At 40.0% G+C, this 16,080-nt stretch overlaps 1 protein-coding gene across 3 annotated transcripts in view; it reads left to right on the forward strand.

Moving 5' to 3' along the window:
* The window catches only part of LOC113253526 (cytochrome b5), a 36,399-nt gene extending 27,893 nt beyond the window's left edge, over positions 1-8,506 (forward strand). Inside the window, exons 2-5 of one of the 3 annotated variants that reach the window (XM_026496485.4) lie at positions 129-257; positions 2,301-2,330; positions 6,409-6,443; positions 8,136-8,506. In XM_026496485.4, coding sequence (XP_026352270.1) covers positions 129-257; positions 2,301-2,330; positions 6,409-6,443; positions 8,136-8,217 — 276 coding nt within the window. In that variant the 3' untranslated portion in view covers positions 8,218-8,506. Of the gene's footprint in view, positions 1-128; positions 258-2,300; positions 2,331-5,324; positions 6,213-6,408; positions 6,444-8,135 lie in introns of those variants that run through there. The other 2 variants (XM_057313328.1, XM_057313329.1) reach the window with 2 other exon arrangements.
* The last annotated feature ends 7,574 nt before the right edge of the window (positions 8,507-16,080 follow it).

Raw genomic sequence — 16,080 nt, forward strand, 5'->3', positions numbered from 1 at the left:
AGTTGTACTCACACATTGTTGTCTGCAATTTCTAGAGTAGCCTATTTGGTTAAGGAAACTGGCCACTTCCTTTAAACTCATTTGCCTAGAAAAAATATACTTATTTTTTGTATCTGTCCTTCAAACAGCATCCTGGTGGGGAAGAGGTGTTAAGGGAACAAGCTGGAGGGGACGCTACTGAGAATTTTGAGGATGTGGGACATTCTACAGATGCTAGAGAATTGTCCAAAACGTTCATCATTGGGGAACTTCATCCGGTACGTATCTTATGGGAGGCGTTTACTTCTCTTTAAGGCTGTGGGTTGACCTTGCTAAAACTGTAGACTTGCATATTATGAAATTGAAGAAGTAAAGCAAAAACAATTCCTCCTGATTATATAACACCATTCTTTTCATAAACAAATTGACCAGAAATTTCTTTGTATTTCCCTGGTTGCAGTTTTCACTGGCACTTAGAGTCAGGACCCTCTAACCCAAGGCCATGGCTAGGGGACAGTGCCTCTCAGACTATGGAGTATTACAGAGCAACATATTTTAGAAGGTGGGGGTCATTGACCCAGCATGGTTTCTTTTTTCTTTTTTTTTTCTTTTTTGACTGAAATATTTCTTAAACTCCCTTTTACTGTCATAGTTTGAGGATATTTCAATTCTAAAAAAAAATGATTAAAAAAATTCAAACCACCTCTGTTAAATGAATAAACTCTGTCTCCTGTAAAACTCACACATTCTCCTCACTTGACCCCAGATCTTTGAGAACGTCACCTTTGGTGCCAATCCCTGGACTGGTTTTGGGAAGATGCTGCCTAATTTAGCTTTTATATAAACCTGGGGCTGTGATATGAATTTAGGCCCTTCTGTGGCAATTTTGAATGACCATATGAAACTTTGCCAATCTGTCAACTGAAGTTACCTGGAATGTAGCTGAATACCTGGGAAGAGGTGGTGGAGTTCTCCAAGCAGATAGTGGATCCTACGCCGTGCGTGCAGCTGTTCTTGCCTCTAGAGCACCCGGGCCTCTCAGCACAGTTACACGGTCTCCTCTCTGCTTCCCAGCTCATGCTGCTGTACCGGGAGCCAGCCAGAGGGGGTGGAGGCACTGTTAGAAGCGGGCTAATATAGGTGTGTGGCCTCAGCCCAAGTATGCAATCTGAGAAAAAAAAAACCCATATGAAAAGTTTTGTTATTATTATAATAAAAATCACATGTAATTGCCAAATAACTTGCCAATAATTTTAATCTTGTCATTTATTATAAGATATTTGGCAAATGTAAATCAATAAGTGCATCATATAAAATTTTAATCAAATAAGCTTCTGCGTACCAATTACCAAGCTAAGAAATTTAACATTGCCAAAAAAAAAAAGAAAGAAAGAAAAAGAAAGGTTTTGTTGATTGATGTTTCTTGCAATGACCATGATTGACGGAAAGCTTAAAGGCTCCTTATGGAAGGCCTGAAAATTAGGAAATCTCTTTTAGAGCAATTTCCATTGAATGGGGAGGTGGGTTTTTTTTTTGTTTGTTTATTTGGTGGTAGGAGGGGGTACTCTGAAAGAATGAGCTTCACTTACCTGGAGAGTTTATTCACCCACATATTTTCATCTTCTTCGTACTTCATCGAAGTGAGGTGGTTTTATGGTAACCAGAGAGGCTTTCCCTCAAAATGTTTGATTCTATCCTAATTCTTTCCTTTGCAAACTTGTGGGTGTGGAGAAGGTGGGTTTTCAGGCTGTGACTATAGCATTTCTGCCTCATCTGCCTACGGGGATCCCCTGTGGTCACCTCTAGGTGACCCTTAATTTGGACTACTCAACCAGAGGTTTAAGAAAATTACAACCCTGCCGTTGGGAGATCGCAGGAATTCACTGAGGATATCACAGAAAATTACACACGCACACACACGTACACAGGTATATACACATACATACACTCATTTCAGAGGATAGCAAGGGGAAAATCTCATTAGGTCTCAGCTGCCCCCTGAATTGAAGATCAAAATCCAAGTCTAATAAATGTATATGCACATGAACATATAAATATGATTATCATGGATGATGTTCTAAACTTTGGGACTGTGGTTGAAAATTAATCATTTAATCAGCTATTAATTTTTGCAGTGAAGTCAGATGGGTCAAACTTTGTAATTAACAACCTAGATTGATGAACCTAAAAGTGCTAATTACTGAATAGTAATGTTTTTTAAAAAATCTCAATAAAAGTGGCTGTTTTGGACATGGTACTTTTGTAAATGTTCTTTCATTCTGTAATGTACCTTCTTTTTTTTTTTTTTTTTTTAATTGCAGGATGACAGAGCAAAGATAGCCAAGCCTTCGGTAAGTGTGTCTTCTCCAGTGTCTTCAGTGACCGTTCCTATCTTCACTGTATTTCATGCCTGTGAAACTGGAGGATGAAAGTCTTTTAGCTATTTGAATGAGGCCAGCATAGGTCTCTCTAGGTTAGATGAGTATGTAATGTGTTGGCTCAGCAGAATACTTTGTGTAGAGACCAGTCATTGTGTTTCATTAGGACAGCTTGTGTGTTCTCTTTGTAAGACTCTCAATACATCATTTTTTCATCATAATTATCAGTGGATACCTCTTGAACAGCTACTTTTATAAGTAGCCCTGTGCTTCTGATCTGAAAGATTTGACATGAGGCTTATTTTCAGAGAACTTAAAATCTGAACACAGGTCTTAATACTTGAACCTTGGAGGACACTACCCATGTCTTCTTCATCTCCGTGTCCCTGGGACATAGTAGGTGTTAAATAAGTATTTGTTGGATGAATTTAATGTGACTCAAATAATAACTTTTTGATGCATTTTTCCTTCGGAAAGGAAAATATATTCTAGGGGATATTAATTTTATGCCCTGGTTCACTAGCCCTCCTTCTCTCTGAGCTGGTCTTCTCACTTATGTTTGAAGATAAATACATTGTAAGAATTGATGACAACAATCAGAGTCCCTGACAAGTATAAGCAGACAGAATAGTTGTTGGCCTGTAATTAAAGGACCATGGAGGCACGTTTTGCTTAAACCACAGAAAGAATAATTTTTCCATTTTGGTTTATGTCCTTGCTTTTATTAGAGCCCAAAAGTGAGACTCCTCAGGGCTTGTACGAAGAACTGGTGAACTCATTTACTAGCTGCTGTTGACAAGACATTGTCTTTAATCTACAGCAAAACCAAAGCAGTAACTCCAGTAGAGCATAAAGGCTGTGTTTACCTTCATACCCCAGATGGTACAATATAAGTCTTGATAATGCTATTTCCTACAAAGCAATTTCATTTATATTCTCTCCTTTCCCTATTCAGAAAGTTCAGTGTTGGTGATCTGAGTACTTTGGGAAGATAACAAATGGACTTCAGAATTTGAGTTGCCTCTGTAACAGTTGCTGAGTCCTTGCTGTTGGGTCATCCAACATTAGCACTTTTGTTGAGGCTACTTTCGGGGTAACTGAAATCCTGTGATGCGTGTAGTTTTTGCTTTTTCTCCACAGTCAGGTCCAGGAAAAAGTGTATATTTTTTTCCTGTTAGGTGTTCAGTATGTTAATAATCTTGGTGCAAATCATTCAGCTATAATAAAACCAGAGTTTGATAAGGCTCGTTACATTAACTTAGATTTCATTTAGGTCCCGTCGTATCCCAAACAGCGATGCCTACAAACAGAAATTAGGGCTGAGGTCTCTTACCATACTGCTGTATTTCGCAAAGACAGACTCTTTCCTCTTTTAGAACATATGTGACTTTGTTTATATCAGCAGAAGTAGGGCAAGAACTGGCTGCCTTTTTTAGGGGACATAAGCAAATACAGTGAAAAAAATACATAACCACTTTTTTGGATTTTTCTTTCTTATGCTTCTAGTTTGCCAGAAGAGAGTGTCCATAGGTATTTCTTTTGGTGTGTGTGTCTCTGTATAACCATCTGTCTATCTCCAGGCTGATAAATGTAAGCTGTGGTCTGAATTTTTTCAATGTTGCTGCTTAAAATATCTAGTTAAATTGTGAAATAAGATGCAACAAAGATTATTAGCTTGACCCTGCCCAAAGGAAAACATGATGTTTAGTTGCCAGGATTAAGATATTTGTAGACGTAGAAATGATGCGTTTTTAAACAAATTTGTATCTGTTGAATTTGCTTACATGGAGGGGATATCAGTAGTATCAATACCTTTTGTTGGTTGTGGTTTTCAAATCGTTGCTGTTTAAGTGACTTTATTTGCGTCTCATGATACCCCTGTGGGGATCCATAGACCTTCTAGGAAGGTAAAAACAGTGAAGCTCAGATCTTGCTGCAAGCTTTGACCTCGTTCGAGGTCACACTGCAGAACCATGGCTAGCACCCATCTCAGGTTTGGCCGGTGCAGTCTCAAGCTTGTTCTGTAGGCTCTGTACTCCAAAGCATCAGTGTCCCTGATATTTTTAGGAAAGCCTTCCAATTAAGGAATAGGCTAAAGTAGATGTATGTATATATGAGATGATTTTGATTTGCAAAAACTTGATGCACTTTGCATGATTATATACATAGCTTCTCATGTACTGATGGAATTATTAATCTTTCCTATGTGAAATTGAACCCCCTCAAGGTCATGGAGTGAACAGGTGGCAGAGCCTGTAATAAAAACCATAGTCTTTTCTGCCTGTTGCTGTTGACATATTTGTTAGTTACACACGGAAGCCCAGCTTAGGCCCCTCAGACCCTTGGACGGGCCAGACAGTTTGTTTGCTTTTTCATCAGTGTGGTAAGTGGTAATTCAAACTTGCTTTAACTGTCAGGCACCTCTGGGTTAAGAGCATAACAGATAATAAACACACAGAAACGTATATAATCTTTTAAAGTACAGCTCTTTAGAAGATCATTGTTGTTGCTGGCGGTGACAGTGCCCTAACAGTTTTAGCATTAAGGCTCAGGGCAGTGATGAAGGAGGAGGAAGGCCAGGCCAGCCTGGTTTCCATAGAGTTGTCAGCATGTTTGGTGAAATGCACGTGCTTGGTATAACAAAATAACAGATCTGTGTTTGTGTTCTGTTTACTATTCCGGGCTTAACTTTCTGTTGTGACAATAATATTTTACTTTCAGTGAACTGTTGTGCTCCAGTTTCAGAACTTATTATGTCTTCTAACAGCTGAATAATCATTTTGCATAGTCCAGCGACTTCTGGTAACCCTTGTTAATTTTATTCATATACGCAAAATTTGAAAAATAATCTTGCAGTAGTTATGAATACTTTCTGTAGTCGCTAAGATTTAACATTGCTTAAAAAGATAATAAATGTGTGAAGTTTTCTTTTTAAATGACTTGTTTTTTTCCCCCCTACTGTGTCAGGAATCTTAAAGGCCATGTTTCCAGGTTTGTGGGTCTCGTAACTGATTTGCTTGCTTTTCCCTAACAGTTTTCTGCCTTTTCGTGGGGTTTCTCTGATGTGCTGCCTCGCTGTGTGGCTTTGCCTCACTACGGAGTGTGGCTGGTTTTGCTAAATGCTTATCTTGTGCTTTGGGAAACTGCAGAGATGAACTCTCAGATGAAGCTACCTTACTTACGGCTCCCTTCCTTTAAGGCACTAATACTTTCGCTGGTGTGAAACTTCTAAAGAATGCTTCTTAGTTTTCAAGCCCAGAAAGGTTTATTTTTCCTTAGGCCTTAGTTATTCATGTTTGGGGACGTATGTCTTTTTCTAGAGCCAAAATTAGTTCACTGTCATGGTACTGACAGAACTTCTCTCAGAAAGTTCTGGAAGGCAAACTAGGCCAACTGTGAAAGACCCCAGCACACACACAGGGTGTCCTTATTTGGAGGTTTCTTGGCTGGTGACTCTGTGGGGTCAGTTCCTGAGGCCTCCACTTTTTAGATCTGTCTTGTCAGAGTCAGAGAAGGCCAGGAAAGGTGGTGGTCCAGAGTGTGAGAATTTAAATGACCGTTCTTATTTTTCTGTTTTTGGTTGACATGTCTTTTAATACAATTTGGGTACACTTTTACTTCATATAAAATTTGAGTGAAATAACTGATTTTATTGAAGGTTTCATTCATGCTTTTAAAGAATTAAACTCTTCTTCCTGAAGCTAGTGGTGGGGTTATGTGTCTGTGTACGTAATACCGGTTTTCAGTTCCTACATTATTCACATGTCTATGGTGTAGAGCATATTTTTTGTAGCCTTTTTTAACATTTTTTCAAATTATCTAGGTTATGTTTGTAAGTAATTTAAATACAGATGATTCTTAAATTTTTTTTCTTCTAAAAAATGGTGAAATTAGGCATTTTAGGGAAAAGAGGTTTGTGATATAGTTTTCCCTTTCAATGTGTTTTGAAGAATGTACTGAATATTGTGATCTTCTTTTAAAAGAAGTTCTTAGTCAATTCAGTAAATGTGCAGCTGTTCCCTTTATGTTCATTTTTTCTCTTGTGTTTCAGGAAACTCTCATTACTACTGTTGATTCTAATTCCAGGTACGTCGTAGTTTTCCCTTAAAGTAACTGCGATCAGAAGGCCAGTCAAGTCAGGGTGGGCATAGGGCTCCTCCCCCACCTGAGGCTCAGGCTCCCACTGTGCCCCCTCTCAGTGGACAGCGCAGGGTCATCTCCACTTGGTGCCCAGATGACTCAGGACATCCCCTCCTCAACTGTCAGAGAGCTCGGACTCCAGACACTCTTCAGAACAACCCCACATCTCGCCCTCCAGCTGCACCTACCCTATAGAACAGGCAGAACAAATGGGGTTTCCTTTTCTCCAGGGTAGCCCTGTGGCCTGCACAATCTTTTACTGTCCGGGAAAACATCCTTTCTCATTCAATGTATGCTCCGTTTCTTTATTGTAGTGATTGTATCTCCCTAAGCACTGGCTCAGTGTTCCTCCAGGTGTAGCATGAATCACTTGTTGTAGGGACTGGATTTCTGTGTCACAGGCCAAGATCCTCTTAACCTTTGTGGCAGCTCTAGCATATCGAATACATAATCGGCAGATAGCTCTCTGGTAGATAGAGATATTTGGTCCCAAGCTCAAAACCACACATTTATGCCTATTTTACTCCACCCTGTCAAATATAACCTCCCCAGTGTGTTGCTGTTCTGGTACATTCCCTGCCTTCAGGCAGTAGTCCTTCACCGTATTTCACTGACAGGTCAGTTTCCTTCTAAATGAAAACTGAAAACCCCACCAAGATGAAAGTTACATTTGTCATCCTTTTGCAGTTTAAATCTTTTTATGGAACACAATCTTTGTACGGGTTGATGTGTGAAGAGTATTAAAGGATAGAAAGTTTATGACAGAAAATATATGTCTTTATAGGCATTATCTGGCTTAATTCACATTCTGCAGCCTGTATATTTTGTTTTCTAAGAAACTGTAGGTTCGTATCTAAATTGAAGATCATTCTAGTTTTGTCCCTGGTTTGATCTGTAATCTGTTGTTTATAGTTGATCAAAAATTCTATGCACCGGGACTGAAACAATGTGTAAGTTAGGGGTTTTTCTGAGTTTACATCTATGGACCACAGATTAAGTAGTTTGGGCATGCTGTTTCTTAATGTGTTAAATCTACTGTGCATGGGCAGAGATTAGATTTTCAAAACAGAATGACGGAACATAGAGCTGTGGTGCTCGTAGCAACCTTAGTAACCCTATGGCTCAAACTCCTTAACTTCACAGTCCGGGGGATGTGCTTTTCTCTTGGTTACAGAGCTTGCTGATGGCTCTCCCAAAATGAGAACCTTGCTTTTCTTGTCTCAGTTTAGTGCTATTTTAAATTCTTCATGTATGTAAGTAGAATAAAACCTGTAAGGAATATTTGCTTTTTGAACTTGTGATACGTAACCCAGAGTTGATGTCCTTAGATAAGTCACTAGTCATTGGTAGCATCTGTTGGGGGAGTGATTCATAGCTCTTTGTGTAAGTTTCTAGAAACAGCTTTGAGTGGAATGGGGAGGGGTCATTAATTCTCTTACAAAGCTAGAGCAGTTGCTGGTATACTAGGGCATGTGTTGCACTCATGTTGCTGTTAGCAACGCAGTTGACATTTCATCCAGGCAGGTTACAGAGATAATAAAAACATGCTACAGTGATTTTCACGGTGATTAAAAGGAGCAAAGGTTTTGAGTCCTGTGCGTTGAGCATCCTACAAGCATCATTGCCGTTTCTTTCCAGCTGGTGGACCAACTGGGTGATCCCCGCCATCTCAGCACTGGTGGTAGCCCTGATGTATCACCTCTACACCGCAGAAGATTGAACACATTCTCAGAAGCCAAGGAAGGAAAAGACTGCTTTGGACCAGGGAGAAAGAAGCCAATGTTAACTGCTTCAACTGACAGAAACCTTCACCCGAAAAATAATTTTAATACACCTGTTTCCCTTTTCTCCTACTTTGAACCAAACCAAAAAGAACTCTTCTGTTCTTTCTACTCCTGAACTCTTAGAACGTGCCTTTTGTTCATCATCTTTTTTTGGTGTTCCATCACTACATAATTTACTTATTGTAGGCATGATCTTTTAAAAATATATCTGGCTTTTAAAATACACCACCACGTTTGCCTGTCTATTTGCTATATAACTGTCTTTAACATTTAGAATCTGATTATTTAGCAGAGTCATTTAATGTGCTAATCATTCAGACTCAAGTAGTCTATATGACGTGAGATGGCCAACGTCCTTCGTCCCTCCTTGTGCTGCCTCCTGTCTCCCTGAACAACCCGTACTGCCTGCTCCAGCATGGTTTCCTTTCCCAGGGAATAAGAAAAGCTCAGAATTGAAAGATTTCTAACTGTTCTACTTGAAATAGATGATAAAAAGAGAAGGTGGCCTCTAGGACCTATGAGAAAGACTCTCATCTCTTCTTTGATTAAAAAATACAGTCAATGTAAAAGGAAACCCGTGGACCATGGGAGGACGTTTTAGCTGTTCCTTCTCACAGACTAAAAATTTACTGAAGAGATTCTCAGTCACATAGGTTCTGAAGTTTAAAAAAATTCCTCATTTAGAGGCACAAACTATATATTCATTAAGGAAATACTGATTTCCCACTTCACAAAAACAAAATTTGAAGGAGATTATGGAACATTTGGAATCTGATTTTTGAAGAAATGTAGCTGGTGGTGATGAGCCATGAGGGTTTCTGGTATGGCTCTGTTCATTTTCTCGGAGTTCCAGGAGACTAATTCTGTCATCTTTATTCTCTGCCCCACGCTCTTTTTCTTTTAAATATGGAAACGTAAAGGATGAATTAGATTCTAAGTGCTTTGTAGTTATGTATGACTATGCCAGTTTCCATTGGCAGGCTAACCAACTGATAAGCAATGGAATTCTTCAGAAATAACTGAAACACCTTGGAAAGCAATTTTTTAAAAACAGAGTATTGTTTAAAAAGAGGCGACAGGCCCCAAATTGAGTCACTTGCGCTAAACCCACATCACCACACCAAGACTTGAGACTTAAACTGCTGGCAGTTTCAGCCCTTATCAGGAGTGGACCCTGAAGCCAGTCAGTCTGGAATTATCTGGTCAGCACTAGCGAGATAATCCCCGGTGGATACCCTCCCTCACCTACCGACCCCTCAAAGGAAGATGAATTTGCCTGAAACGATCAGCTCTGCTAAAAGTCTCTTTCTGCCCATAAAAGTCTTCCATTTGGCACAGCTCTTTGGAGCTTCTATTTGCAAGACAGGATATTGCCCGATGGATGAATTCCTGAATAAAACTAATAAGATCTTTACATTTTATTCAGATGAATTTTGGATTTTAACAGATTAGGTGGCAGTGATGGGATCTGAAGGACACTTCTGATGGCTTTGGGGGCCACGAGAAACACAGGCATGGTACCCACAAACCGCGTTCTCTGTCTTTCTCGTCGTTTCTGAGGGCCGTGGGTTAGTTCCTCTCAGTTCTGAGCTCTGCTCTCTTTACGTCAAGCTCCTGAACTAACTGGCTTTCCAAGCTCACATTTGATGACAGTCCCTGATTTCATGTTGAGAACTGCTGGCGGTCCAGTCCGCAGTCCCCCTCTGATCAGGATCCTTAGCCCTTGGTGAAGTCTCTGATTCCGTGTTGCTGGTGGTTCACTTCACAGTTCACCATTTGTTTGGGGTCTGCTGGTTTAGTCCTATCCCCACTCCCATGCCAGCTGGGGTCAAACTGGGTGTGACGTAAGCTGGCCCAGATCCAGTGTGTTTTGTGTAAAGGTTGTTGCTAATGGGAATCTTGGAAGCCCAAAGCTGCATGATTGGTGGGCATGAGTTGAGCACTTAAAAGCTGTTAGAACACTTGCCACCCAACTTTATCCATAAATTGGTCACAGAACAGGATAGATTGACACTGGGTCACCTGTCAGCCTCAAGAAAGTCTCCATGTGGTGAGGTGCACCGTAGAACACCACATAGTCCCCAACCCAGTGACACATCCCCTTGGGTATTAGTTTGGCTCCAGAAGACCCAAAGCCTTAGCTCCAAGAGTTGAGCACACCACCTTTTTGGCACAACTGCTTTACTTGTTGTCTAAGAACTGTGGTCCCAGAAGCTGTGGATATTTACAACAATGACAGAGTTTTACTAAATGCAACCTAGAATTACAATGGTCATTATGAGGAACGTTCCCATTAGACAAGATTTAGAAAGCAAGGGCTCCCAAACCAAACCAATAGAATGGGTTACCCCGGATTGCAGGAGGTCCTCCTCAGATATCTTAAACTCCTTGGTAAAAGAATTTCCTAAGAAATCCAGGGAGGATCCCCAAAAGTTTCCAGAAGAATTTAGATCACTAGCTGGGCCAGTGACCCCACGTTTCCAGATTTCTGTGGGCTTGTGCGCATGCTGGTCAGCCCTGAGGAAGCCCCAAAATGGAAGCATGAAGCAGATTGGTGTAAACCTGAAGATATTTAGGGTCCTTTCTCTTAAACACACTTCCCTTATGGACCAGGAAAAGCTTGCAAAATGATGATTTTTTTTAAAAGATTTTATTTATTTATTTGACAGAGATAGAGACAGCCAGCGAGAGAGGAAACACACACAGAGGGAGTGGGAGAGGAAGAAGCAGGCTCATAGCGGAGGAGCCTGATGTGGGGCTCGATCCCATAATGCCGGGATCACGCCCTGAGCCGAAGGCAGATGCTTAACCGCTGTGCCACCCAGGCGCCCCAAAATGATGATTGACCTTTTAAAAGCCATTCTCAGAAGGAGTTTTCCCTGCCTGCCCCATTTGGTTTATTATTCAAATGAGCAAACAAAAAAGATGAATCTGCGACAGACTTTAAAGCCTGTCCGGAAGCTCTCTTCCTATGGCATCCCGGTTGCATACAGTAAATGAGGTCACCCAGCCTTGCCCTTCCTGCCCTGTTTGGAAATGCATCAGTTCCTGAGACTAGTAGACTGGTTAAAAAAAACAAACCAGGATGGAACTGAGCTCCCATCTGTCTGACAGAACTCATGACCGCAGCTGAGAACTTTGAAAGGGACTTCGGGACAAGACCATAAACAAAGTTTGCCAAGTTAGTGGCCTTAGGGGTGCCTCCACATCTACTCTCAAAGGAGAGCTCCCATCTGGGCCTCTCCCAGAGTTGACGGGACTCCGGGGGAGTTTTTGTTACATGGCTATTATTCCCTTAAACAACCAAGGGAAACTGAAAATGAACAGAAAACCTTGCCAGATTCTGGTAGATACTGAAGCTACATTCTCTAAACCCACTTGGAGCCTGTGGATGAGGTCTTGGGAAAACGAAGAGGCTGGCTAAGGGTGAGGGTCCTTACCAGAGTCTGCTCTCCTGGATCTCTCTCTGCAGAGATCCCCTGTCAAGAGGGAAAATAAAATTTGAGTTGTCTCGTCTCTTCCTTTCCAAATCACACTGGTTATCAACTCTCCCCCCCTCCGCAGGGATAGCTCTTGCTTTCTTGCTTGTCTCGTTTTGTGTCCTAAGAACTTGGCTTGGCTTTCTGCCTGCCTTGGACATGACCATTGTCATTTCTTCCTTTCGGCTGTCTTTGGGAGTGATTCTCTGGATCTTGGGAAGGTTATCATCTTTGCACCCTCTTTGGGGGGACCCCTCTTTAACATCCAAGAGGGGATGTTCACTACTGCCAAAAATATTTATTGTTTGTCCTAGCTGAAAACTAACAAAATATTTAAAAGATTTTTGTAAAGTAGCTCTGTGGTCAAAAGATGGCCAAGCCAGAGGCTGATACTCAGTGCCTGATCGTAATTTTATCGTAGGCATTCTACCCTAAGCTAAAGTAAAACTATGCATCCAGAAGGAAAGAAAAACCTGAAAGACTTTGTAAAAATGATTTACTTAAAACTTCCTGAAGACAAACAGGTCTAAATACAGAACAGAGACATCTTTGATTTTCATCTTAGTTGGAAGTCTTCTCCCTGATACATAACAAATTGAAGATAATGTGGTTGGATGGACAGATCAACCCTTTGGTATCATTAGGCAGTAATCCAAGTCTTTGAGGAATTAAAAACAACTGTCCTTATTTTACAAATCTTCAACAAAACCAGAAATGCAGCTCGGGGAACAATTCAAAGTTCACCTATTGTTACCAATCCAAAAACCACCTCGATTGATCTCAAAAGCCTAGTTAGTGTTGTAAAAATTCTGGCCTTAGGAAACAAGGTTTCTTCTGGGAGGAACTTGCATTTTTTTCTCTGTGCTTTGGAATGGAAATGCTGTACTTGGTCTTCTGCCCACACTCTGAGCTAGGCCCTGTCTTTGAAATACAGACTTCGGGGAGGTCATTCTTACTGGAAGAGAAACAAGAGGGGAAAAGGTTCTTTGAAACTTAGGCAAATGAAAAATTTTAAGTGTCTTCTCCACAAATACTAATACAAAAAAGCTTTAGTTACCTGAACAGGTAAGCTTTACTTATTCCATGTTCCGGACACACGATTTGGACCCAGCCAGTGACTTCTGCATTAGCCTGCCTGTCTCATGGCTGAAGGTTTAAAACAAAAGCTGTAAGGTCTCTGTTGACTTCTGTCTCTGTGTATATGTGTTTATGCATAGGTATTGTACATGTGGGGTATTTTCCGCCTCCAGATGGCATTGCCAAAATGAATTTGTAAAAGAGCTCTATTCAGTTGAATTAAAGAAAATTTAGGCGCTTATATGAATTAAGTATTCTTAAAATTCTCAAAAATAGAATAGAGGCCTAAATGCTTTTTGGGTTCATGTGATCTGGGAAAATATTCAGTATTAAAGCTGATTAAAATTTGTTGGTTTAATTGAAATAGATATCTGTAGAATTATAAACATTAAATATAATGCACACATATATCTTTTATTCTACCTGGATTTTTTAAAAAATTTTGTTATGTTATGTTAGTCACCATGCAGTACATCCTTAGTTTTTGATATAGTGTTCCATAATTCATTGTTTGCATATAACACCCAGTACTCTATGCAATACGTGCCCTCCTTAATACCCATCACCGGCCTATCCCATTCCCCCAACCCCTCACCTCTGAAGCACTCAGTTTCCCAGAGTCCATAGTCTCTCGTGCTTCATTCCCCCTTCTGTTTACCCCCCCTTCATTCTTCCCTTCCTTCTCCTACCGATCTCCCTGCTATTCCTTATGTTCCACAAATGCGTGAAACCATATGATAATTGTCTTTCTCTGCTTGACTTATTTCATTTAGCATAATCTCCTCCAGTCCCGTCCATGTTGCAGCAAATGTTGGCTAATCGTTCTTTCTGATGGCTGAGTAATATTCCATTGTATATATGGACCACATCTTCTTTATCCATTCGTCTGTTGAAGGGCAGCTACCTGGATTTTTTAATCAAATAAGTTCATGTTGTTTCGGTTTATAAAATTTGTCATCAGGAAAATAACCTGGTATGATGAAATTTTCATAAGTAAACATAATTGTTGAGAGAACAAATAATTAAATAGATTTAAGTGGGTTAGAAGTTTTTAAGTGAACTTTTTAAATAGTTTCCCCAAATGTTTTTGGCAACCTGAAACCTTGAAGTTTTGTTAAATTAGTCATTGAATACGTAGATCATTTCTAAATAAAATACTGAACCATTGATTACTGAATATGGATAAGTTTACTTTTTGGCTTCTTTTTACAGAACAACTAAAGCTATTTGAGTTTGTGAGTAAACATGTTTTGTTCCATACTGAGAAAGCATGTGTTTCTAGAAAATATAAAATATATTTATGAATTTGCCAAGCCAGAGAATGCTAAAGTAAAAGAGCTCACAATTGTTAACTTCCTTATTTTCCTCAGAAATTAAGATATTTTAAGCATTAAAAATTGTAACCTATGTAAGGTACTAGAAATAATTAGGGAAGCATTTCTGTATGCAAGGAAAGTAAGATGTGTGTTTCTGGTAAGAGAAGGTGTGAGGAATGAAAATACACTTTTGTTGAGGGAAAAGAGAGTGATTTTGCTCTAAAGTGAGGCTTGTTATTTCAGAATGGGAAAGAGGAAAAACAGGACAAAATTTGAAGGGATATTTAAAAAGCTGTAGAAGTTTGTGGAAAAGGAATCTTTGCAAAAGAATTTTATGTGTGCAAGCGGGCTTAGATTAGAACAAATTTAAGATTTTTTTTCAATGAATGAATTTAACGTCAAAAGTAATCTGCAGGGGCATCTGGGTGGCTCAGTTTAGTGTGCGACTCTTGATTTCAGCTCAGGTCATGATCTCAGGGTTGTGAGATCGAGCCCCAACTGGGTCTCCATGCTGGGCTCTGTGCTGCATGTGGGGCCTGCTTAAGACTCTCTTTCCCTGGGGTGCCTGGGTGGTGCAGTCAGTTAAGCGTTGGACTCTTGGTTTCAGCTCAGGTAGTGATCTCGGGGTAATGAGCTCAAGCCCCACATCGGGCTCCGTGCTCAGTGCAATCTGCTGAAGACTCTCTCTCTCCCTCTCTCTCTGCCCTCTCCACCCCCCCCCAAATAAATAAACTGTTTAAAAAATGATTCTCTCACTCTGTGTCTCCCCACCATGCATGCATTATCTCTAAAAAAAAAAAAAAGTTATCTGCAAAATTAGAATTGGGTGTTCTCTCTGTTAAAAGGGCAAAGTGTTCTTGGACTTTTGGTCTGCTTTTGATAAGAGGTTGTGAAAGGGTTTTCCTTACCTTTCTAAGTAATCTAGAGAACAAAGATTCTGTATTTGCCTAGAAAACAAATGTCATGATCAGGTCATGAACTTGGGTTTCTGGGATTGAGCCCCATATCGGGCTCCCTGCTCAGCAGGAAGTCTGTTTCTCCCTCTCTCCCTCTGCCCTGCCCCCACACCCCTGCTCATGCGTGTGTGCTTTCTCTCTCAAATAAATAAAATCTTTTGAAAAATAATAATTTCCTGTGTTTTGTGATGTGTTTATCATGGCTTTGATTGCTAAAGAAAACCAAGTCTTCTCTACTGATAGAGCTAAGTTTTTTTACACACCTATTTAACTTTCTGTATTTGCTTAAAGTCTTTAATTGTCATGATTAAATGGGTTGTGTCACAGTGGCCTGTGATCCTGTTTGACAAAGTGCTTTAAAACCTTTTGATATTTTTGTTAAACTTCCCCAAAACCAAATTCTAATTGATGTCTTTTTGAGCTGGAGATAACTTGGAATTTTCCAGAGAGTCCCTACTGCATCTCCTAAGATTTGTTCTCTCCTTATCTTTGTAGAAAGATGTTAAACTAATTAGCCTTATTTGATAGGTTGCATGGAAAGTATTGTCAAGTAAGTCATACTAAGCCTTCTTTGTGTTTGTAGGGATATGTTGTAAGTATTCTAGAAATTGTATAATATTCCTAGAAATCTGATATGTCCTGCTATAATCTTAGTCGTAATTTCAGTTATTATCTTAAAGTGTTGTGTATCCGAGAAATAACTACATTTCCTTTTTAAATTAACTCCCATCAGATTTAACAGTGGACATTTTACAGTTTTTTGTCATTTACAGACTGTTATTGTTTTACTCTGATGCTTTTACAAAAGCTAGACTGATGGAAAGGACCCTACTAAGAATTCTTGATCACTGACACTGCTGCCAAATGACAAAGTATCAATACTTGGTGCATGTGTCATAACTGAAGAAGCCCCCCCCCCCCACATCTGGTCCTGTGCAAACACCAGGCACTTCAAAATCAAATGGACAGAA

The sequence above is a fragment of the Ursus arctos genome, unplaced genomic scaffold (genome assembly GCF_023065955.2).
Source record: "Ursus arctos isolate Adak ecotype North America unplaced genomic scaffold, UrsArc2.0 scaffold_17, whole genome shotgun sequence".
In the NCBI taxonomy this organism is placed as follows: Eukaryota; Metazoa; Chordata; class Mammalia; order Carnivora; family Ursidae; genus Ursus; species Ursus arctos.